This window comes from Panthera pardus, unplaced genomic scaffold, assembly GCF_024362965.1.
Source record: "Panthera pardus isolate Hobbes unplaced genomic scaffold, ASM2436296v1 HiC_scaffold_26, whole genome shotgun sequence".
Taxonomy (NCBI): domain Eukaryota; kingdom Metazoa; phylum Chordata; class Mammalia; order Carnivora; family Felidae; genus Panthera; species Panthera pardus.
The window spans coordinates 6166972-6189665 of NW_026526832.1; the positions used below are offsets into that span (position 1 = coordinate 6166972).

Sequence of the window (22694 nt, forward strand, 5' to 3'; positions counted from 1 at the left end):
TGTGTCTTCCTTTTCCTGCCCACCCCCCCCACTTATGCGCCCACATACTCTCTCAAAATAAACTTTAAAAGAAAAAAAAAGAATTAACTATCACATAATTTATATATATTTTTTGCAAGTGACACTAATATTTTAACAAAAACAGCTATGTCTTCTCTGAATTGTCAGCATTAAGCTTAGAGCAGGATTTGTGGTGGAGCTGCCTTAGGCGGTCTCTGCAAATGGGTCCTTAGCATCCCGTGCCTGCCACCGTGATCTTGATCGAGCGCCAAGGCCCTCGAGGGGTCGCATGGGAGGTTTCCACTAGCCCACAAGCGACAGCATGGCAGCCATCCCCTCCAGCTGTTTGCTCATGGCCACCTACGACTATTACCGCTGCCTGGGTTCCACTGCCAGTAACAGCTCCTGTGGAGGTGCAGAGTATCCTGGGGAAGCCATCCCTCACCACCCCGGTCCCTCCAAGGCCGACCCAGGTCATTGGATGGCAAGTTTCTTTTTTGGGAAGTCCACCCTCCCGTTCATGGCAACACGCTCGGAATCTCCCCAGGCCTCCAGCGACTTGATCGCCTGTGACTTGACTCTGGAAGCCATGAGGAAGCAGCAGCCTGGTGGCCAGTCTGGCAAAGCGAACACCGAACACCCGTCCCCAGTCCTGAGAGGCCACTGGCCCTCTTCAGGAGGCGCTAGGCTCATCAGAGCCCCTCCTGTCCCCTCCTCTCTCTACGTAGACTAGGCAGGCTGCAGCAAGTGGAAACAGTTGGGTTCTTTTAGATCAAAATAACAAAACACCAAAAAGGAAGTCAAGAGAATCCCACTCTTTACTATCCAAGCCACACACAAGCCTTCCTGACACCCTGTAATCGTGTGCCTTGCACCAGGTGGGAAACAAACTCCAAGCGGTTGGTCAGTTTAAAAAAAAAAAAAAAAAAGTATAATATAAGCTTACATTTTATCCTATTTAGGTGTGTTCTTCCTAAACTCCTACAGATTTACTGATCAAATAAGCTAGCACTGCTTTTATTTAATGTTTAAGAATATGAAACATTTATGGGGCACCTGGATGGCATAGTCGGTTAAGCATCTGACTTCAGGTCAGGTCATGATCTCACGGGTTTTGAGTTCAAGGTTTTTGAGCTCTGTGCTGACAGCTCATAGCCTGCAGCCTGCTGCAGATTCTGTCTCTGTCTCTCTCTCAAATATAAAAAGATAAATAAATAAATAAATAAATATAAAATTATGTTTAATCAAATTGAATCATTATTCTGATAACCTTTCATTTCAAGAGTAATTATATTTTGCTGTGTGTCAACTAGAAGATAGTGTCCGATAACTTTAGGTAACCTAAAAATCTTAGATTGATTCTAAATTGGGTTTGATAATGGATATTCATTTAATTCCTAAATAATTTTTTACTAAAATACTGAAACATTATTTCAAGCATAAGTTTTAGTTTATGTATTTTTGCCTCTTTATATGGTACTGAAGGATGGATATATATATATATGTGTATGTATATATATATATATATATATATATATGTGTGTGTGTGTATGTGTATATATATATATATGTGTATGTATACATATACATACATATATATATATATATATATATTTAGGTCTATTAATAAACATGTTCATTTTTGCCACCTTGAGAAATTGCAATATAATGGGTGTGTATGGATATAGAAAGTTGTACTTTTGCAGAAAGAAATTTACATGAGTTTGGGCCAAAGCTGGCTAAGCACTGATTGGTTTTTTGACATGATATTCAAAAAAAGCTTTAGAATCAAATTATTATACTGATCCAAAATCAGAATTTGGCTTTCTCTGTTAAAATGACAAAATTTTCTTGGATTATCGGTCTCCTCTTAATAAGGACTTGGTTAAAAGTTTTCTTTACCTTCTAGTTATCTGCTTAGACGGCAAAGATTCTGTGTCTTAAAAGAATAAATTCTTGGGGCACCTGGGTGGCTCAGTTGGTTGAGCATCTGACTTCGGCTCAGGTCATGATGTCGCGGTTCCTGAGTTTGAGCCCCGTGTCGGGCTATGTGCCAATGGCTCGGGGCCTGGAGCCTGCTTCAGATTCTGTGTCTCCCTCTCTCTCTGCCCCTCCCCTGCTTGCACTCTGTCTCTCTCTCTCAAAAACAAATAAACATTAAAAAAAATTATGCTTTAGGTTGACTATATCATGTCCTTGATTATTTAAGAGAATAAAGTCTCACTTTTGAAAGAGCAAAGGTTCTTTACGATCATGTTTCCTTTTTTTTTTTTTTAATTTTTTTTTCAACGTTTTTTATTTATTTTTGGGACAGAGAGAGACAGAGCATGAACGGGGGAGGGGCAGAGAGAGAGGGAGACACAGAATCGGAAACAGGCTCCAGGCTCTGAGCCATCAGCCCAGAGCCTGATGCGGGGCTCGAACTCACGGACCGCGAGATCGTGACCTGGCTGAAGTCGGACGCTTAACCGACTGCGCCACCCAGGCGCCCCGATCATGTTTCCTTTAAAAATTGTTTTACTATTATTTAAAAACATTTTTAATGTTTATTTTTGAGAGAGAGAGAGAGAGAAAGAGCAAGCAGGGGAGGGGCAGAGAGAGAGGGAGACACAATCCGAGGCAGGCTCCAGGCTCTGAGCTGTCAGCCCAGAGCCCAATGCAGGTCTTGAACCCATGAACCATGAGATCACGACCTGACCTGAAGTCGGATGTTTAAACAACTGAGCCACCCAGGTCCCCATGTTTTACTATTATTTTAGTTAATTGTGGGAGTCAAGGGGCACCTGGCTGGCTCAGTTGGAAAAGCATGCAACTCTTGATCTCAGGGTCATGAGTTCAAAGCCCATGTTGGGTGTAGAGATGACTAAAAATAAAAAAATAAACTTAAAAATATATATATGGTAGGGGCGCCTGGGTGGCTCACTCCATTGGGTGTCTGGCTTCGGCCCAGGTCATGATCTCACAGTTCGTGATTTCAAGTCCTGTGCTGACAGCAGAAAGCCCACTTTGGATCCTCTCTCTCTCTCTCTCTCTCTCTGCTCCTTCCCTGCTCACTCTCTCAAAAATAATTAAAAAAAAATACGGTATCCAAATATTGTTTTACAGTAATCCATAATCCTACCTTAAGTGCTCAAAACTCCTGGCGGAAGCTTTTGATATTTTGTCCTCCTCAAATCCTCTCTTAAATGCATATAAATAAGTGAAAGAAGCCAATCTGAAAAGGCTACATACTGTATGTTTCCAACTAAATGACATTCTAGAAAAGGCCAACTATGGAGACAGTAAAAAGATCAGTGGTTGCCCCGGGGTTTGGTGGGGGTGGGGTGGGACAGGGAGGGCGGTGTGGGTAGAGATGGAGAGTGGGGGAGCAATAGGCAGAGCACAGAAGAATTTTAGGGCAGTGAAAATACTCTGTGATACCATAATAATGGATACATGTCATTTATTTTATAAATAAAATCTTTATTAAAAAAATCCAATTCTGAAGATTATCTTTCACACCTAAAACTGTCTTTGAGATTTCCCAGAGGGTCTCCAGAAAATCATTTAGGATTTTTTTTTTTTAATTTTTGTTGTTGTTTATTTATTTTTGAGAGAGACAGAATGTAAGTGGGTTGGGGCAGAGAGAGAGGGAGGCACAGAATCCAAAGCACGCTCCAGGCTCTGAGCTGTCAGTACAGAGCCTGATGTGGGGCTCGAACTCATGAGCTGCGAGATCATGACCTGAGCCGAAGTCGGACACTCAACCAATGAAGCCACCCAGGCACCCCAAGAATTTTTTAAGTTTGTAAAAAGAGAGGTATTACAATTAGGCTTATCTGATACATTACTATTAATGAGTAGCACAGAAAGGTTTGTTAAATGAAGAGATGCTTTCATTCAGGTAAAATGTTATTAACATAAGATTTTCATAAATTGTATGCTGTACAGGAAGTTCTAGAGAACTGTCAGTGCCCTAGCTGTCTATGACAAGTTTCCATTTATCAGAGTCCTAGTGCTGCTTGCCTGATATTAGACAAAAACAGGTTAGTGTTATTAATCATAATTTGTTAGTTTTTATTTTTATTATTTTTTAATGTTTATTTTTGAGAGAGAGAGCGCGAGCGAGCATGAGCGGGGGAGGGGCAGAGAGAGAGGGAGACACAGAATCCCAAGCAGGCTCCAGGCTCCGAGCTGTCAGCACAGAGCCCGACGCGGGTCTTGAGCCCACAGACCGCGAGATCATGGCCTGAGCCGAAGTCGGACGCTCAACTGACTGAGCAATCCAGGCGCCCCAATTTGTTAGTTTTTAAATTGTTAACTTGGTTGCAACTTTACTTCTTTGATTCAAATCTAGTACCTTGTAGGCCAGTGTGGTTTTTGCTTTTTAAGTTTTATTTATTTATTTTGAAAGAGAGAGAGCACAAGCTGGGAAGGGACAGAGTGGGAGAGAGAGGATCCCAAGCAGGCTCTGTGCTAGTGCAGAGCTTGACACAGGACTCGAACCCACGAACCATGAGATCATGACCTGAGCTGAAATCAAGAGTCAGATGATTAACTGACTGAGCCACCCAAGTGCCCCAGGCCAGTGGTTTTTTAAAAAATTTTTTATGTTTATTTATTTTTGAGAGAGAGAAAGACAGAGCGCCAGCAGGGGAGGGGCAGAGATAGAGGGAGACACAGAATCTGAAGCAGGCCCTGGGGTCCAAGCCATCAGCACAGAGCCTAATGTGGGGCTTGAACCCATGAACAGCAAGATCATGACCTGAGCCAAAGTCAGAGGCTTAACCGACTGAGCCACCCACGCGCCCCAGGCCAGTGGTTTTTGATTAGAGATTCACATTGCTTATTGTGGGGTTTTATTAATACATAGGCATTTATGACCTAATCCAAATTTACAGAGTCTCTTTCCTTGATATTCTTAACATATTCTTGGTGTCAAAGGAAAGATCAAATCCAGATTTAGTAAGGAGAGATTTTATCTGAAGGATTACTACAAGGGCGGCAGTGGAGGGGGGACACTTGCAAGGAGGGGTGAGGGCTGGCATATGTGACTACTGCAACAGGGAGAACCCTAAGACCTGCATGTGTCATGTTGAGTTAGGCAAAAAGAGCTTTTCTTTTATAGAAAAGAATGAGTGTCAGGAAGTGAGATGAAAGGCATGATAGGATAGTAAATCAGAGTGTTTTACCCTGAGGCCAGCCTATTTCACCCTGAGGCCAGGGTTTGTGTGCTCGCTCAGGCTGAAGGTGGGCCAAAGTTCAGGGGCCTATGGGAAGGAGAGAATCTTAACCAAAGTTTGGTTAAAAAGCATATTGTTGCCATTAATCAGTGGGGGACAAAACAATTCAGCTAATCCTTCATGAGTCAAAGCTCAATGAACTCCAAAAAAGATAAACTCAAAGAGACCCACCTGCACTGACACATATTAGAAGCAAACTTTCAAAACACAAAGGACAAAGAGAGCATTTAAAAAGCAGTAACAGGGGTGCCTGGGTGGCTCAGTCGGTTAAGCGTCCGACTTCGGCTCAGGTCATGATCTTGTGGTCCGTGCGTTCGAGCCCCGCGTCACGCTCTGTGCTGACAGCTCAGAGCCTGGAGCCTGTTTCCGATTCTGTGTCTCCCTCTCTCTGGCCCTCCCCCGTTCATGCTCTGTCTCTGTCTCAAAAATGAATAAACATTAAATAAATAAATAAATAAATAAATAAATAAATAAATAAATAAAAAGCAGTAACAGAGGAGTGAATCATCACATGCAAGGGGGCTCATTAAGATAATAAGCAGATTTCCCATCAAAAACTTTGGAGGCCAGAAGGCAGTGGACCAATATATTCAAAGTACTAAAAGAAAAATCTGCCAATCAAGAACGTTGTGTGTGGCAACTTGTCCTTCAAAAGTGAGGAAGAAATCAAGAAATTTCCAGTGAGGCAAAAATCGAAAGGGAGTTTGTAACCATAAGACCTACCCACCAAGACATGATGAAGGGAGTTTCACAAGTTGAAATCACAGGACACTAAACAGTAAGTTGAAGCCACATGTAGGAGTAAAGATTTCAATAAAGGTAAATACATAGGTATTAATGTAGTGTTATTGTAACAATGGTTTGTAACTGTACTTTTGTTTGCCTTCTACATGATTTAAAAGACTAATACATTGAAAGAAAAACAATGATTAGTATAAAAGCTAATATTACTATAACTTTGGGTTCTAACTCCAAATCTTTTTTCTACATAATTTAATGCATTTAAAAGAATCATTAATTTATGGTTTTGGGCACACAATGTATAAAAATGTAATTCTGTGATATCAACAACCAAAAGGGGTAGGGATAGAGCTATAAAGGAAGAGAGTTTTTGGTACGTTATTGAAGTTAAGCTAGTTTAAATTCAAATTAGAGTTATAACTTTAGCATGTTAAGTGCAATCCCCATGGTAACCACAAAGAAAATAACTATAGAATATACACAAAAGGAATTTAAACACTTCACTACCAAAAAATTAACAAAAGACAAAAAATGACAGTAATGTAGGAATGAGAAACATAAAAAGCTATAGTGCATATAGCAAACAAATAGCACAATGACAGAAGTAAGTCCCCCCCTTATCAGTAATTGCTTTAAATGTAAATGGATTAAACTCATCAATTAAAAGACAGAGATTGGCAGAATGGATAAAAACATATGATCCAACTATGTGCTATCTACAAGAGACTCACTTGAGATCCAAAGTCACAAACAGGTTGAAAGTGGAAGAATGGGAAAAGATATTTCATGCAAATAGTAACCAAAAGAGAGGGCTATATTAATACCAGACAAAATAGCTTTTAAATCAAAAAATACAAAGAAGGATACTATATATTGACAAAAGGTTCTATACAGCAAGATGATAAAACAATTACAATCATACATGCACTTAATGACAGACCATCACAATATATAAAGCACAACTGGACAGAATTGAAGGGTGAGAAAGACAGTTCCATAGCCATAAAGACTTCAGTACCCCACTCTCAATAATGGGTAGAACAACCACACAGAAATAAGTAAGGAAACAGAACTCACCACAATAAACCAACTAGGTCTAGCTGACACGTACAGAACACTCCACTCAACAACAACAACAGAAAACATGTTCTTCTCAAGTACATGGAACATTTTCCAAGATAGAGCATATGTTAGGCCGTAGATTAAGTCTCAACAGACTTAAAAAGACAGAAATCATAAAAAGTATCTTTATCTACAACAGGATGAAGTTAGAAATCAATAACAGGGGCACCTGAGTTGCTCAGTCGGTTAAGCATCCGACTCTTGATTTTGGCTTAGGTCATGGTCACAGGGTCGTGAGATTGAGCCCCGTGTTGGGCTCCACACTGAATCTCCTGCTTGAGATTCTCTCTCTCTTTCCCTCTGCCCCTCCCCTGCTTGCTCATTCTCTGTCTGAAAGAAAGAAAGAAAGAAAGAAAGAAAGAAAAAAGGAAAAAAGGAAAAAAAAAGGAAAGAAAAAAAAACCCCACTAGGGACAATGAATCACAAACAGCCAAGTAGCCTGTTAAGCTGTAGCCAATCAAATAAAAAATAAATCAATAACAAAAGGAAAACTGGAAAATTCATGGAACTGTGGAAATTAAATACAGTTTTAAGCAACCAATGGATCAAAGAAGAGATCATAAGATAAATAAGACAATACTTAGAGATGAATGAAAATGAAAACAATTAAAGGGAAAAATACAACTACCATAAGATCCAGTAATTCCACTTCTGGATATTTATCTGAAGAAAACAAAATCACTATCTCAGAAAAAATATCTGCACCCCTATGTTCACTGCAGCACGATTTACAATATCCAAGTCATGGAAACAACTGAAGTCTCTACTGAGAGATGAATGGATAAAGAAAATGCGGGGTGTGAACACACAGACACATACAGGAATATTATTTAGCCATAAAAAAGAAGGACATGTTGCCATTTGTGAGAACATGGATGGACCTTGAGGGCATTACGCTAACTGAAAGAAGTCAGACAGACTTTGAAATTTACCAAGAGAGTAAGTCTTAAAAGTTCCCATAAAGAAACAAACAAACAAACAAACTTGTAACTATGTGTGGTGTTGGCTATTAACTGAACTTATTGTGGTAATCATTTTGATATTATATATATGAAATGATTGTGTTGTACATCTAAAACGAATACAGTGTTATATATTAATTACGTCTCAATAAAAAAAAAAAAAGAAAAAAAGAAAAAGAAAACTTTGCAAAGGAAACAAAACACCTAGTCTCTCTCTCTCTGACCCCAGGGTCTGTGAAAGCCCAGTGGAAATCCCAGGCCTGCATTTCTTCTAGCGGTAACAAAGCAGGTCCCCCAGTGTCACACAAGGCCTGCTAAACAGAAGACTGAAATAAGCTCGAGTTTCATAGAGAATATACTCAAGACCTCTCGGTTTCAATCAAAACCACTCAATGAACATACCATGAACCAGGAAAATCTCAGCTGGAGTGAGAAAAGACAATGGACTGTTAACACTGCGATGCCACAGATATTAGAATTGTCTAACGAGGATCTTAAGGCAGTCAGCATAAAAATACTGCAGTGAGCAATTGTGAACACACTTGAGACAAATGAAAAAAGAAACTTCTCAGGGCTACTGTGCTCCATCTTGAGGGGTCCCCCTGCTCCCACAAACCTTCCCTGACCACTAGTCCTGCCTTACTGAGCCCTCTATCCCAGAATTCCTGCAAGAACAGACACAGCCTTAATTACCAGGCTTCTGGTCTCTGGTAACCTTGTACGTGTCAATCTTGCTTCTCTCGTGAAACCATGGAAAGAAACTCGGTGTCCCTCTCTCTCTTTTTTAAAAAATCTCTCACAAATCTCGGCAAAGAATAGGTGCACTTCACAGACAGGGGCTGAAGGGGTCCTTGAGTAAACCTACAGTGGCTCCTAGCACAGCACCTGACACAGAGTCTACACTGCAGTCAAACAGGTTTGAAGCAATAAAATATACAACAGAGAATCATTTCTACAAAGCAGGTTTCGGCACTCAGGAAACAGTGGAGAATGCAAGGCATTTGGATCAGGCTCCCTGTCCCTTTAACAAAACTCAGACATTTCTCTTCTACTTACAGGCCTGAGAAGAAGGTGCTGGACTTCCATCTGTGTAATGTGCAGCTCCTGGGTCCATGTCACCTGCTCGGTAGCCTTCTTCTCACACGGGGGCCCAGCACACAGCCCCACAACCCAGCACTGGGCACAGCAGTGCAGGAGTGGTTGATGGGGAAGGTTTCTCCTCATACCTCCAGCCCCAGGGGACATAGGGGTCAACAGCCACCTCCTGGAGTGACCTAGCTTCATGTCCTCAGGATGTGGCTTATGAGACAGTAGAGGAAAATGCAGACCCTGGGGAAAGGCCTCTGAGAGTCTCAGTGTGGCTGGGGGGAAATCAGCCTAACCAGCCTGGCCTGTGAGCTACACAGGGGGCCAGGGAACCCAAGACAAGGAGCACCTGATGCTGAGCGCTGGGGCGAGCGTGCACTGAGCCTTCCGGCTGAGCCGCCATCCCAGCAAAGGACAGCATAAAACCAGGCATCATCTCCAGAAATTTATTGGAAACACGATACAAACTGATCAGTAGACGGCATCTACTTACAGACAGACAGTCCACACTGCAATATCACGCTCTGAATGAATTATCCTGGGGAAACACTCATGACCACTGATGCATGGTCCAGGCTAGTGTCCTCTGGCAGGGAAAATCAGAAATTGGAGACAGAGGGAATGGAGGGGAGGGATGGACAGAAAACTAGGACATGGCTTTCCTGAGGGGAATGGTGAGGTGGGATTGCTAAATGCATAAATTCCCCCAAAGGAAAATAGGGACAGCCGTTAAGAATAAAGCCTTTCCCCCCTCCCTTCCAAAAGCATTCTCTTCTCTAGGTGAGTGAAATCTATGAACCCCCCACAGGGGCAGCTCCTCTGTCTACCCTCATCGGGGTCTTAGGATAGCGTGGGAACATAAACACCAGGCTGGACATGACACAGGGCAGACGGAGGCCACACACATCCCAGCCTGCTTGCCCTCAGACCCTCTCCTCTACCTCCCCCGCTCTGTTCTGAGTGGTGGGCCTGACCACTGCAGCGAGCTTCTCCTGGGACCCCAGGTCATCTGGCTTCCAGTGGGGTTTAACTAACGAGAGGCACCTGAAGAAACTACAGAGCACGAGGAAAGCAGAAGCCAGGCTATTTGTCCCCCACACCTGGGGAGTAGGGACCCTTCCGGCAGGGACCATGCCTCCCCATGGCCCCAGCTCCCACGAGATCGGCCTCTGTGGGCCCCAGTTCCTCCCAGTGGCTCTAGTCCCCGTGCTCTGGTAACATAGCCTCTCCCCATGTCCCACCAGCTTCGGGTGGTGGCAGTTTCCTGCTGTCGTTCTCCACCTCTGGGCTGCCCCTCATTCTCCTGTTCGGCCTCTCCGCTCTTCTTGTTTCTGTGTTCAACAGTTCTCTGGATTAAAGCTCCTCTGTTTTAAATACTTGGAGTGCCTTCTGTTTCCCCGGTTGGACGCTGACTGATAGAAACGGGGCTGTGGGCAAGGTACAGCTGTGAGAGGCGGGCTGAAAACCAGTCTGTCCTCCTCTTTGACACCATTTCTAGGAGTGGGCAGGTGGTGATGGCAGAGTGGGAAGATGGCTTGTGAACTTCTGTGTCTTCAACCAAGGGAACACAGATCAGGCTCAGCACAGCGAGTGCCACTGGGCACGTCTGCTGTGGCCATGTCCACCCCACAAGCTCACTGCACAATGGTGACACTCGGGCCCCAGGAACGGGGTGGCTGGGAAACCCTCTCAGCACCAACTGCTCAGAACGGCCAAGGCAAAGGTTAGAGGCTCCTGGGGGTCGTTCCTCCAGTCCGTGGAGTGTTCAATCAGAATGCTGGGAACTTTCCAGAGATGAAATGGGAACGTAAGATCTTCGTCAACGGCCTCTTTGTAGGAGGATGGGGCTGAAGAACCTGGAGTTCTTACTACAAGGTGAAGAGCTTTCTTGGTACATGTGGCTCAATGCAAACTGCATGTGTCCCAGAGCTAAATGGGAGCTACAACTGGGGTGGGTGGGCTTCTCTGTTCTCCTTTCAGACCAGGCTTGGCCCCCAACTCCAAATCTCCTGGGCCTGGGTGAGGAGGGACTCTCCCAACAGGCAGAGAGAAGGAAGCTGGCAGCAGAGTCATGGGCAGCAGACTTTTCTCTAATCAACAGTCACATATCACATGGGTCAGGAGAGGTGTGCGTAAGGGCCAGGGAGCCATTGCACCTTCTGTGTCCGTGTGTGACAATAAATCCAGGGCGGGACACAAGACAGCCTTCCCATGTCTTTCTTTAGAGAGAACACACCATGTGGCATGGGAGGCAGAGTGCCAGTTGCCTCTTCTCCCAGGGCTTTTTGGAGGGGACTTCTCTGCAGGGAACCCTGAGGGCGATGCCTATCACCTCCGCCCTGCTCCCTGGACACCTCTGACACAGGCCTTCCATCGGGGCCCCAAGCCACAACCCAAAACAGCTCCAAGAGTTGGTAGTGGTGAGAACATCCCCAGGTCACCCTTGCAAATGCCAAAGGTGAGAAGCAGCTCCTTAGAAGAGAAGCCATGCTGGCTGCAGAACTGGAGGGAAAAGGCAGCTCGATCTCTCGGCATCGCCTTCAGCCGTCATCCACTGTGTTCTCTTTGCTGAGCTGAACCCAGCCTCTGAGGATCTGGATGTCTACAGTGTCGTCATTTTAGCGATACTGCACTCTGCTTGGGAGGTCAGGGTGGGGGGGGGGTGGAGGTAGGGGGGAGTGTCAACTCAATTGTAGTCATTCTGTCCTGCAACCACCTGGCTGTCTGGCCATTCATCCAGCTGCAGACCCCAGGGACAGCTGGAAGGCCAGACTCCAGTTTTCCTTCACGGTGCCGTGAGCCTGTGCCCTGCAGCCTGTCCCTGAAATGGAGGACAGGGGAGTGGCCAGACTCATGTGCCTGGGGGGGGGGGGGGGGGCACTAAGCTATTTCTGCCCCTGCAGCTGTGTGCACAGTGGCGCAGAATGGCCAGCCTGCCGTGCCAGCGAGGGCTGGTGCTGAGGGCAGACAGGAAGAACCCAAGCCAGGGAAAACCGGGTCACAGGCACGTCTCCCGGGGCCTAGGCACATGTGTTCACAGAACTGTCTGGGCCAGAAAGGTGGGGGGCTCGTGGTCATACATACACACTCACCTGCACACACAGATCTCTCACTTCACCCTCGTAGGCCAAACAGATTCCGTCTGCTTAAAACAAACCTGGGTGATTTGCGACTCGTGGAAGGACCAACCTGGCTGCAAGTCCTTGGTGGCTGGCTGGGCTGTAAGGGAACAGGGCGGTACACGAATGGCTTGTCACAGTGATATACACGCTCGACTCCGTTTAAACACCTGCTCTTGCTGGAGCTGAGACCAGGGAGAACCAGAGGACACCAGCCTCTCTCCGACAATAGAATACACGTGATATGAAGAGCTCACAGGCTTACCAAAAACGATTTTCTTATTTTTTTGTCAGAATCTCATAATTCTGTACCTAGGAAGGGTGGAGGAGGGGGAGCCGAATATAGAATGCAGGGGTGGGAGCAAAATTTCCCCGTTAAAAAATATAAAGATGAAGCCTATTGAGAGAAAGCCAAGTGACAGTAACGGCAAGGATGGGGGGATATCATGAACGGCATAAACACTGGCACATTTCTTAAGAAAAATCCATTCAGAAAGATGCCATGTCCCTCCTGTACACCATCGTGGTGCCTACGACAGGGCTGAGCGGACACATGCAGGGCAGCCGCAGATCTGAGCTCTCAGCAGCCCCGCTGCCCGAGGAACCGCTGGGTGGGCCTAGGAGCAGAGGGCTAGAGAAGGAGGAGGTGCAGGGGCTCCCTCGTCCCCTCAATTTTCAGGCAGGTCCCGCCGTGGGATAGTGAGGTCTCTGAGAGGAAAGCGAGGTGACACGGATTCACACATGGAGATGCAGCTTTGGGGACGTGCACTCCCACAGTTTCTTCCCCTGCCCCACCGAGTCTCCAGGGGGCACATGTGTCTGTCTCCCACTGAGATGTACTGGAAATGGGGCTGCCTCCTTCCCAGGCACGACTGTGAACATCAGCAGGACAGTGTAGCAAGTCTTGGCTTATAGGATGAAACAGGGATAGCTCAGTCCGACACGCAGCATGTGAATTCTGGGGAAGGAGAGAGACAGGGTCAAAGTTAAAAGAGTTCTGATGGAGGAGGCCAGGCGCGAGCAAGGACAGAATCAGCCTTCCCACCAACAGTGTCACAGACTTCAAGGAAAGGGGGTCTGGCATTAATTCAAATAAAAGCTCACAGGGTAGTTTAAGGCTGGAGGGAAGTCTAATTGAGGCCAAGAAAATATGTGAATGACACTGAAGTATCTTAAAAGCTGGGTTTTGGATGGGCGGGTTTGGTGGTCACGGCCAAGGCATACAGCATACCAGGCAGGTGCTGATGGGCTTATCAAACCGACATCGAGGAACGTCTCTGAGCGGATACTGAGGAGTGGGGAGCACAATTAGCCTGGAGGAGACACAGTGTGATCTGAAGTCACCATAATTCATCACGGTGATGTGGGCACTCAGAGGCTAGGAACACATTTTCCTACAGGAGGGGAGTGAACCTCAAACACCCACGGTGTCATAGTGGCCCCTCCTTCCCACCCCCTCTGCTTCCCCCCAAAACCTTCAACTCTCCTTCCCAGGGTGGGTTACCTAGAGACTCTCAACAGAAACAAGTAAACGAAAAGCAGAAGTGGCCTGCAAACCACATCATCGTCATCTGCTATCACTCACAAGGTTGTGAAACCTTTTGCTTGGTTATTAGGAAAGTGGCTGGGAGGGCAGTGGGGGTTGTTTGCTGAGATGGGACCAGGTGCCCCAGCCAAGGAAGTGCTCAGACATGCTCTCCCATCACATGCCACTCTGCAACCAGGAGAGGACAAGGGACGCTCACCTTCACAGCCTCCCGCCATCCTGAGGAAGGTCTGCAGGATGGAGCAGAGCTGCGCCTTCACTTCATGAGCCTTTCTAGAATAGGGGAGATATATGTACACAGCCTGGTAGTTGATAGGGCTTGGCAAATATGTGTTAAATAAAAACCCAGATAATTGAGTTTAGGACTCAGGCTAACATTCGCTTTATTGAACTTACTATGGGATATATAACTGCAGGATTTAACTTTCATCAGAACCTTGTGAGCATCAGAAAGGGTGGGAACTTGCTCGAGGTCATACAGCGAGTAAGTTGAGGATTTGAACCCAGATCTTCTTAATACAGGTCAAGATTTCCCTACTACACCAAGCTGCCCCATTTTCCATCCGTCCCAGTAAGAGCATACTGTCCTCTTCAGTGTCTAAGTGAAGGGTTATGTATGTGTCAGAGCCTCTGATATTTCTTAGAAATCTCTCTCTCCTCTCTCTCTCTCTCTCTCTCTCTTTTTGCAGGGGGTGAGGGGGGGTGCTCTGTCATTCATTTTTTTGTCCAGCCCCTGTGGAATTAAGCCATCTGCAAGAAGAGCCAATTGTAATAGTTTCCCAAGTTTTTGACCTGCCTTGGTGAACTGTGCTTTCTTTTATTTGTGCCAAACTTACCTGCTTCAGTTTCAAAAGCAACCCTCTGGCATCTAGGTTCACACCTGCCTTCTTCACGCTGGCCGTGGTTTTGAGATATGTCACCTCTCTGCATTCCTGGCTGAAGAATCCCAGTGCTTACCATCTGCCCTTGCAAGGCTATCACTTCACTGCCCCGCGCTTAGAGCTTCCTCAGTCCCACTGCATTTCCTTGAAGCAAGGAACAAGAGCCATATGCGGGGCCCAGACACAGAGGCCCCAGCACAGCACAGAGCTCCAGGACAAAATGGACACTCCTTCTCAGGTCTCCTTCCTAGATGATATAGCCCACATCATTTCCCCTTTTTGCTTATAAATACATTCTCAAAAGCATTAATCTGCATTTGCTACTTCTGTCTATACTAACCCTGATTCATAAGCACTTGTTTTTTTTACAAACATTTCCCTCTCGGTTTAAACTATTCAGAAGTACTTCATGTCCACGGACTTGGAGATTCTACACTCTAACCAATGCAATGAAAGCAACCTTCTTGAAGGTTTTCAGCTGCTGGATTCTGAGTTCATTTCCATCCCTTCTGTAACCCAGAGGAGAAGACCATCAGAATTTTGGAGGCTGGAAAGCAGATATACGAGTGATAACAGATTATGCACTCAAGAAAGCCAGACCTGAAGCTGGCAGTGTGGAAAGCCAAGAACCCAATTTGTCTAAAGGGCTCTCAAGTGGCTCAGGAATTAACACTAGAGACCTCTGGCAGTGAGGGAGAGATACTGAAGCAGGGAGATTAGTTGAAGGCTGTTTGAGAAGCAGCTGGACCCCGAGAAGCCCTCCTGACTCCATACCCCTACGCAACTGCCTGCCTCCCACAAGTCTGAGTGTGTATCCTCTGAAGAGGACCCGACAGAGGGTCTCAGTCCTAGGGGACACTAGGCAACAAGCACAGTTGAGGGCAGGGCTGGCTACTCCAAAACTGAGGAATCAAGTGAACATATGCCTACTGGTGGTGAGACCTCCAGCCTTCTTCCCATTTAGCTCCCAGAAAGCATGCAGCTAAACCTTCAACTTTGGGGGGAGAGACTGTTCTATGGTGTGGCATTTGTGTCCCCACAAAATTCCTATCTTGAAATCCTAATGCCCAATGTGATGGTATTGGGAGGTAACCTTCGGGAAGTGCTCAGAGGGCGTAATCTTCATGGGTGGGATTAAGGCTCTTATAAAAGAGACCCCACAGAGCTCCCTAGCCCCTTCTAACATGTGAGGACACAGAGAGGAGTCAGCAGTCTGATACCTAGAAAAGGGATTTCACCAGAACTCAACCATGTCAGCACCCTGATCTTGGACTTCCCAGCCTCTAGAACTGTGAGAACTAAATTTATGTTATTAAAGGTGATCCATCCACAGTATTTTGTTATAGCAGCCCAAATGGACTAAGATAGATGGGAAGAATCTTCTCTGGGAAATGTGACCAGCCTATGAGACCAGCCTATGAGATAGTGGCATTTGAGTCACCGAACAAACAGTCCAGCCTGATCACCATACTGGGAAGTGTATTACAGTCTCCCCCCATAAGCAGAGCACAGAGCTTTCAGTCTGATTCTATTCCCCTACTCTTAAACATTCGTAGACAACCACAGGTCACCAGGGAAAAACCTGCAACATAAACGTCAGAGGCCAAAACAAAGAACAAAGAGAAGAATTAAAATTGGAAGAAACAGACTATTCATGGAGAAGAAAACTTAAAAAACAGAAAATGCTATAAATATCCTCAGAAGACTAAAAAAAGATACAGTATCCATGAAACACAAACAGTATGCTATCAAAAAAATAAACAAGCAAACAAACATGAGAGAGCCAAGGGGAGCTGGCAGGGAACCTATAGAAAGACTGAAGAATTCTGCATTCTATAATGGTGGGCTAATTTGTATTAGATTAACCCTCCAGCCAATAATACTAACAAACTTTGGATAAAATATTAAAAAAAAAAAAAAACTCCTTGAAGATTCTGGAGAGCAACCAAAAATCAGGCAAAAACTGGAGGGCATATGATCCTTGAAAAAAAAAAGTGAGATTAGGGGAGATCCACCCTTAACTGGCTTTTCCTTTGTGGGCACGTTTTCCAGTACAAAAGGGAAATGGCTCAAGCAGAAAACTGCAATCTAAGCGGGCTGAAGAATCAGGGAGAGTTCAGAGTTTGAGGCTGCCAATACAGCTGGAAATACAGGAGGAGGTCTGGAAAGGAAGAGGACAGGGAAAGGGAAGCTGCCATATCTACATACAAATCCCCCTCAAATCATTGGCCGATTCTGGAACTATGCAATTGTGAGGTGGGACCCTAAGAAGCCCAGATGGAAACATCAGCTGGAAGGCTAACAAAGGCTGAGCAGCAACCTCAGCAGCTGTCTAGTACTAGGAAGACAGAGTTTGGAGTTCAAGTTCTGACAAGTGGGAAGGGCTGTACAAACAGCTTGGTCTTTCCATTGAAATCTCACGGAACTCAGAGCAAAACTGAAATAGACCAGACCTATTAAAGCTTTAAACCAAGCCTGCATAAAACCAGAAGAGACTCTTGGATACTGACAACAAACTGAGGGTTGATGGGGGGTGGGGGAGAGGGGAAAGTGGGTGATGGGCATTGAGGAGGGCATTTTTTGGGATGAGCACTGGGTGTTGTATGGAAACAAATTTGACAATTATATTTTAAAAATAATAATAATATAAACAAACAAACAAACAAACCAGACTGCATAGAATCAAAGTGACCTGCCAATTTAATTGCTTGCTAGAACAAAACACAACACTCTGCAGTGGAAAATAACAGAATCCGGAGTCTCTAAAACTTATCATCCACACTGACCAGTATTCGTTAAAAACTAATAGCCTGATCAACCCACCAAAACAAAATACAGTTAGTAGAAAATGACTAATGAATGATTCAGATGTTAGAATTAGCAGATATGGATATAAAATATTCACTATAGGGGCGCTTGGGTGGTTCAGTCAGTTAAGCATCTGACTCTGGATTTCAGCTCAGTTCATGATCTCACAGTTTAAGAGTTTGAGCCCCGCCTCAGGCTCTGAGCTGACAGGGAGGAGCCTGCTTGGGATCCTCTCTCCCTTTCTGCCCTTCCCCTGCTCTCTCTTTCTCTCAAAATAAATTTTTAAAACTTAAAAAAAAAAAACAGAAAAAAATAGATGATTGTTGGGCACTTGGGTGGCTCATTTGGCTAAGTGTCCAGCTTCCACTCAGGTCATGATCTCATGGTTTGTGAGTTCGAGCCCCACATCAGGCTCTGTGCAGACTTCAGAGCCTGAAGCCTGCTTTGGATTCTGTGTCTCCCTCTCCCTCTGCCCACCCCTGCTCACACTCTTTCTCTCTCTCAAAAATAAATAGATATTAAAAAAATTTTTTAATAGATAATTATTTAAAACCATAAAAAAAGAAAATATCCTCTATAAGTTTGTTAAAGAATCTATAGGGACACCAGGGTGGCTTGGTTGGTTAAGTGTCTGGATCTTAGTTTTGGTTCAGGTCATAATCTCATGGTGGGTTTGAGCCTCTCACTGAGCTCTGTGCTGATAGCGCGGAGCCTGCTTGGGATTCTCTCTCTCCCTCTCTCTCTCTCATGTTTGTGTGTGCGCACTCTCTCTCTCAAAATAAATAAATAAATAAACTTTAGCCAAAAACAAAGAGAAAAATAATCTATAAAAAAAAAGATGAATGTACAGCGACATGCAGAATGAACCTGGACCGATTTCTTACACCACACACAAAAATAAACTCAAATGGATGAAAGACCTAAATGTGAGATAGGAAGCCATCAAAATCCTCAAGGAGAAAGCAGGCAAACACCTCTTTGACCTTGGCCACAGCAACTTCTTACTCAACACGTCTCCGGAGGCAAGGGAAACAAAAGCAAAAATGAACTACTGGGACTTCATCAAAATAAAAAGCTTCTGCACAGCGAAGGAAACAATCAGCAAAACTAAAAGGCAACCAACAGAATGGGAGAAGATATTTGCAAACGACATATCAGATAAAGGGTTAGTATCCAAAATCTATAAAGAACTTATCAAACTCAACGCCCAAAAAACAAACCAGTGAATGAGTGGGCAAAAGACATGAATAGACATTTCTCCAAAGAAGACATCCAGATGGCCAACCGACACATGAAAAAATGCTCATCATCACTCATAATCAGGGAAATACAAATCAAAACCACAATGAGAACCACCTTACACCTGTCACAATGGCTAACATTAACAACTCAGGCAACAACAGATGTTGGTGAGGATGCGGGAAAAGAGGATCTCTTTTGCATTGTTGGTGGGAATGCAAGCTGGTGCAGCCACTCTGGAAAACAGTATGGAGGTTCCTCAAAAAATTAAAAATAGAACTACCCTAGACCCAGCAATGGCACTACTAAGTATTTATCCAAGGGATACAGGTGTGCTGTTCCGAAGGGACACATGTACCCCCAGGTTTATAGCAGCACTATCAACAATAGCCAAAGTATGGAAAGAGCCCAAATGTCCATTGATGGATGAATGGATAAAGAAGATACACACACACACACACACACACACACACACACACACACACACACACAATGGAGTATTACTCAGCAATCAAAAAGAATGAAATCTTGCCATTTGCAACTACATGGATGGAACTAGAGGGTATTATGCTAAGCGAAATTAGTCAGAGAAAGACAAATATCACATGACTTCACTCATATGAGGACTTTAAGACACAGAACAGATGAATATAAGGGAAGGGAAGCAAAAATAATATAAAAACAGGGAGGGGGACAAAACATAAGAGACTCTTAAATATGGAGAACAAACAGAGGGTTACTGGAGGGGTTATGGGAGGGGGGATGGGCTAAATGGATAAGGGACATTAAGAAATCTACTCCTGAAATCATTGTTGCACTATATGCTAATGTGTATGTAAATTTAAAAAATTAAATTAAAATAAATAAATAAATAAACGTTAAAAAAAAAGATGAACGTAATGGGTAACAAGACGGTGTATTTTAGGAGAAATATAAAAAAACTAAAAGGAAATTCTAAAACTGAAAAATACAAAATCTGAAATGAATAATTTGTTAGATGGGATAACAGCAGATCCAATACTGTAGAAGCGGGACGTGTGCTTGGCTCAGTCAGTTGAGCATATGACTTGATCTCTGGGTCATGAGTTCCAGCTGCATGTTGGGTATAGAGTTTACTTTAAAAAAAATACTGCAGGGGCACCTGGGTGGCTCAGTCGGTTAAGCGTCTGACTTCAGCTCAGGTCATAATCTTGCGGTTTGTGAGTTCGAGCCCGCGTCGGGCTCCGCGCTGACAGCTCAGAGCCTGGAGCCTGTGTCAGATTCTGTGACTGCCCCTCCCCTGCTCCTGCTCTGACTCTCTCTGTCTTTGAATAATAATTAAACGTTAAAAAAATTTAAAAAAAATACTGCAGAAGAATCAATGAATTTGAAGATCTCTAAAAAAAAAATTACTGAAACTGACAAACAATACGTACTGTATGACTCCATTTATATAAAATTCTAAAAAATATAGTCTGTGGTGACAAAAAGTGGATCAGTGGTCACCTGAGATGATGTGGGGAGATGGGGTGGGTGGGAGAGTAGATTATAAAGGGGTACAAAAAAGTTGTTGAGGGTGATGGATAAGTTTATTAAGTATATAATGGATGGATAAGGGATTGTGGTATTTCCTGGGGTATACATATGTTAAACTTATCAAGTTGTACATTTATTGTTATTCATTTAAAAAAATTTTTGTTTAACGTTTATTTATTTTTGAGGCAGAGAGAGACAGAGCATGAATAGGGGGAGGGTCAGAGAGAGAGGGAGACACAGAATCGGAAGCAGGCTCCAGGCTCCGAGCTGTCAGCACAGAGCCCGACGCGGGGCTCGAACTCGTGAACCACAAGATCATGACCCGAGCCGAAGTCGGACACTCAACTGACTGAGCCACCCAGGCGCCCCGTTATTTATTTTTTTTAAGTTTGTTTATTTATCTTGAGAGAGAGAGAGTGTGTGCAAGCAGGGGAGGAGCAAAGAGAGAAGGGGAGAGAGAGACTCCCAAGTGGACTCCATGCTGACACTATGGTTGTCAGTGGGGCTCAGTCTCACAAACATGAGATCAGGATCTGAGCTGAAATCAAGAGTTGGATGCTTAATCGACTGAGTCACATAGGCACCCCTCAAGTTGTATATTTTAAATATGTGTAGTTGAGGGGCGCCTAGCTGGCTCAATTAACTGTCCCACTCTTGATTTCAGCTCAGGTCATGATCCCAGGATTGTGGGATACAACCCTGCACTGGGCTCTGTGCTAAGCGTGGAGCCTGTTTAAGATTTTTCTCTCTCGGATGTGGAGAAACAGGAACCCTCTTGCACTGTTGGTGGGAATGCAAATTGGTGCAGCCGCTCTGGAAAGCAGTGTGGAGGTTCCTCAGAAAATTAAAAATAGACCTACCCTATGACCCAGCAATAGCACTGCTAGGAATTTATCCAAGGGATACAGGAGTACTGATGCATAGGGGCACCTGTACCCCAATGTTTATAGCGGCACTCTCAACAATAGCCAAATTATGGAAAGAGCCTAAATGTCCATCAACTGATGAATGGATAAAGAAATTGTGGTTTATATACACAATGGAATACTACGTGGCAATGAGAAAAAATGAAATATGGCCTTTTGTAGCAACATGGATGGAACTGGAGAGTGTGATGCTAAGTGAAATAAGCCATACAGAGAAAGACAGATACCATATGGTTTCACTCTTATGTGGATCCTGAGAAACATAACAGAAACCCATGGGGGAGGGGAAGGAAAAAAAAAAAAAAAAAAAAAAAAGAGGTTAGAGTGGGAGACAGCCAAAGCATAAGAGACTGTTAAAAACTGAGAACAAACTGAGGGTTGATGGGGGGTGGGAGGGAGGGCAGGGTGGGTGATGGGTATTGAGGAGGGCACCTTTTGGGATGAGCACTGGGTGTTGTATGGAAACCAATTTGACAGTAAATTTCATATATTAAAAAAAAAAAAAAAAAAAAAAAAGATTTTTCTCTCTCGGGGCACCTGGGTGGCTTGGTCGGTTAAGCGTCCGACTTCGGCTCAGGTCATGATCTCACGGTCCATGAGTTCGAGCCCCGCGCCGGGCTCTGTGTTGACAGCTCAGAGCCTGGAGCCTGTTTCGGATTCTGTGTCTCCCTCTCTATCTGCTCCTCCCCTGTTCATGCTCTGTCTCTCTCTGTCTCAAAAATAAATAAACGTTAAAAAAAATTTAAAAAAAAATTTTTTTTCTCTCTCTCTCTCCCTCTGCCCCTCTCCCTACTCATGCTCTCTCTTTAAAAAAAAAATATATATATATATATACACATGTATATAACATATACATGTGTATACATGTGTATATATATATATGTATATAACATATACATGTACATGTATATATATATATATATGTATGTATATCTATAAGAATATATATAAGGATCATTTCACAGTGATAAAAAGGTACAAAAGACCTAAAAATTCTAATTATATATACCATCAATAATAGAATTTCAAAATACTAAGGCAAAAACTGACAGAATAAAGGGAGAAATAGACAAATCTGGTTGGAATGTAAATTTGAGAAAGTCTCCCAGAAAATAGAACAAAAAGACACAGAGAAATAAAACTGGAGAGACAAAAGAAAATCGGAAGACCAATATAGGTCTAATGTCCAACATCTTGACCCTTTCTTCTGCTGACTTTACAGTTCCAGATACCTTAAATGTGGTCAGCCTTGTTTCCCCAGAACTCACTCTTGGCCTTGCTCCCCGGCTGCCCTGGAAAGGGGCTCCTTGTTGTCACTCAGTGAAGCTGCAGTTAGACTGTCATGGAAACAGTCTTCTCAGATTATCTTCTTCAGGCACCTCCGTTTAACAAAGTTGCCTTCAAGCTTGCTCCTCAGTTTTACATTAATTGCTTTTCATATTCATCTATATGTAAATAATTGTTGATAAAAATAAATATTTGGTTGAGGGAGAAAAATGCATAAATTATAACTCAGATGTTTTCTGA

At 44.0% G+C, this 22694-nt stretch overlaps 2 protein-coding genes across 7 annotated transcripts in view; one reads left to right on the forward strand and one right to left on the reverse strand.

The window, feature by feature from the left end:
- The first annotated feature begins 322 nt into the window (after positions 1-322).
- Positions 323-733, forward strand: LOC109258007 (pancreatic progenitor cell differentiation and proliferation factor-like). Its single transcript, XM_053891219.1, has one exon. It carries the CDS (start codon positions 323-325, stop codon positions 731-733), a length of 411 nt encoding a protein of 136 aa, XP_053747194.1.
- Positions 734-12513: 11780 nt separating this feature from the next.
- Positions 12514-22694, reverse strand: part of MTA3 (metastasis associated 1 family member 3) — a 222042-nt gene continuing 211861 nt past the window's right edge. For 5 of the 6 annotated variants that reach the window (XM_053890979.1, XM_053890978.1, XM_053890977.1 and 2 more), the window contains one exon: positions 12514-13210. In XM_053890979.1, coding sequence (XP_053746954.1) covers positions 13185-13210 — 26 coding nt within the window. In that variant the 3' untranslated portion in view covers positions 12514-13184. Of the gene's footprint in view, positions 13211-13997; positions 14072-22694 lie in introns of all 6 variants that reach the window. The other variant, XR_008418028.1, reaches the window with a different exon arrangement.

Bases quoted from the DNA above. Each gene is read 5' to 3' on its own strand.
- LOC109258007 (XM_053891219.1), top strand. From the start codon at position 323: ATGGCAGCCATCCCCTCCAGCTGTTTGCTCATGGCCACCTACGACTAT.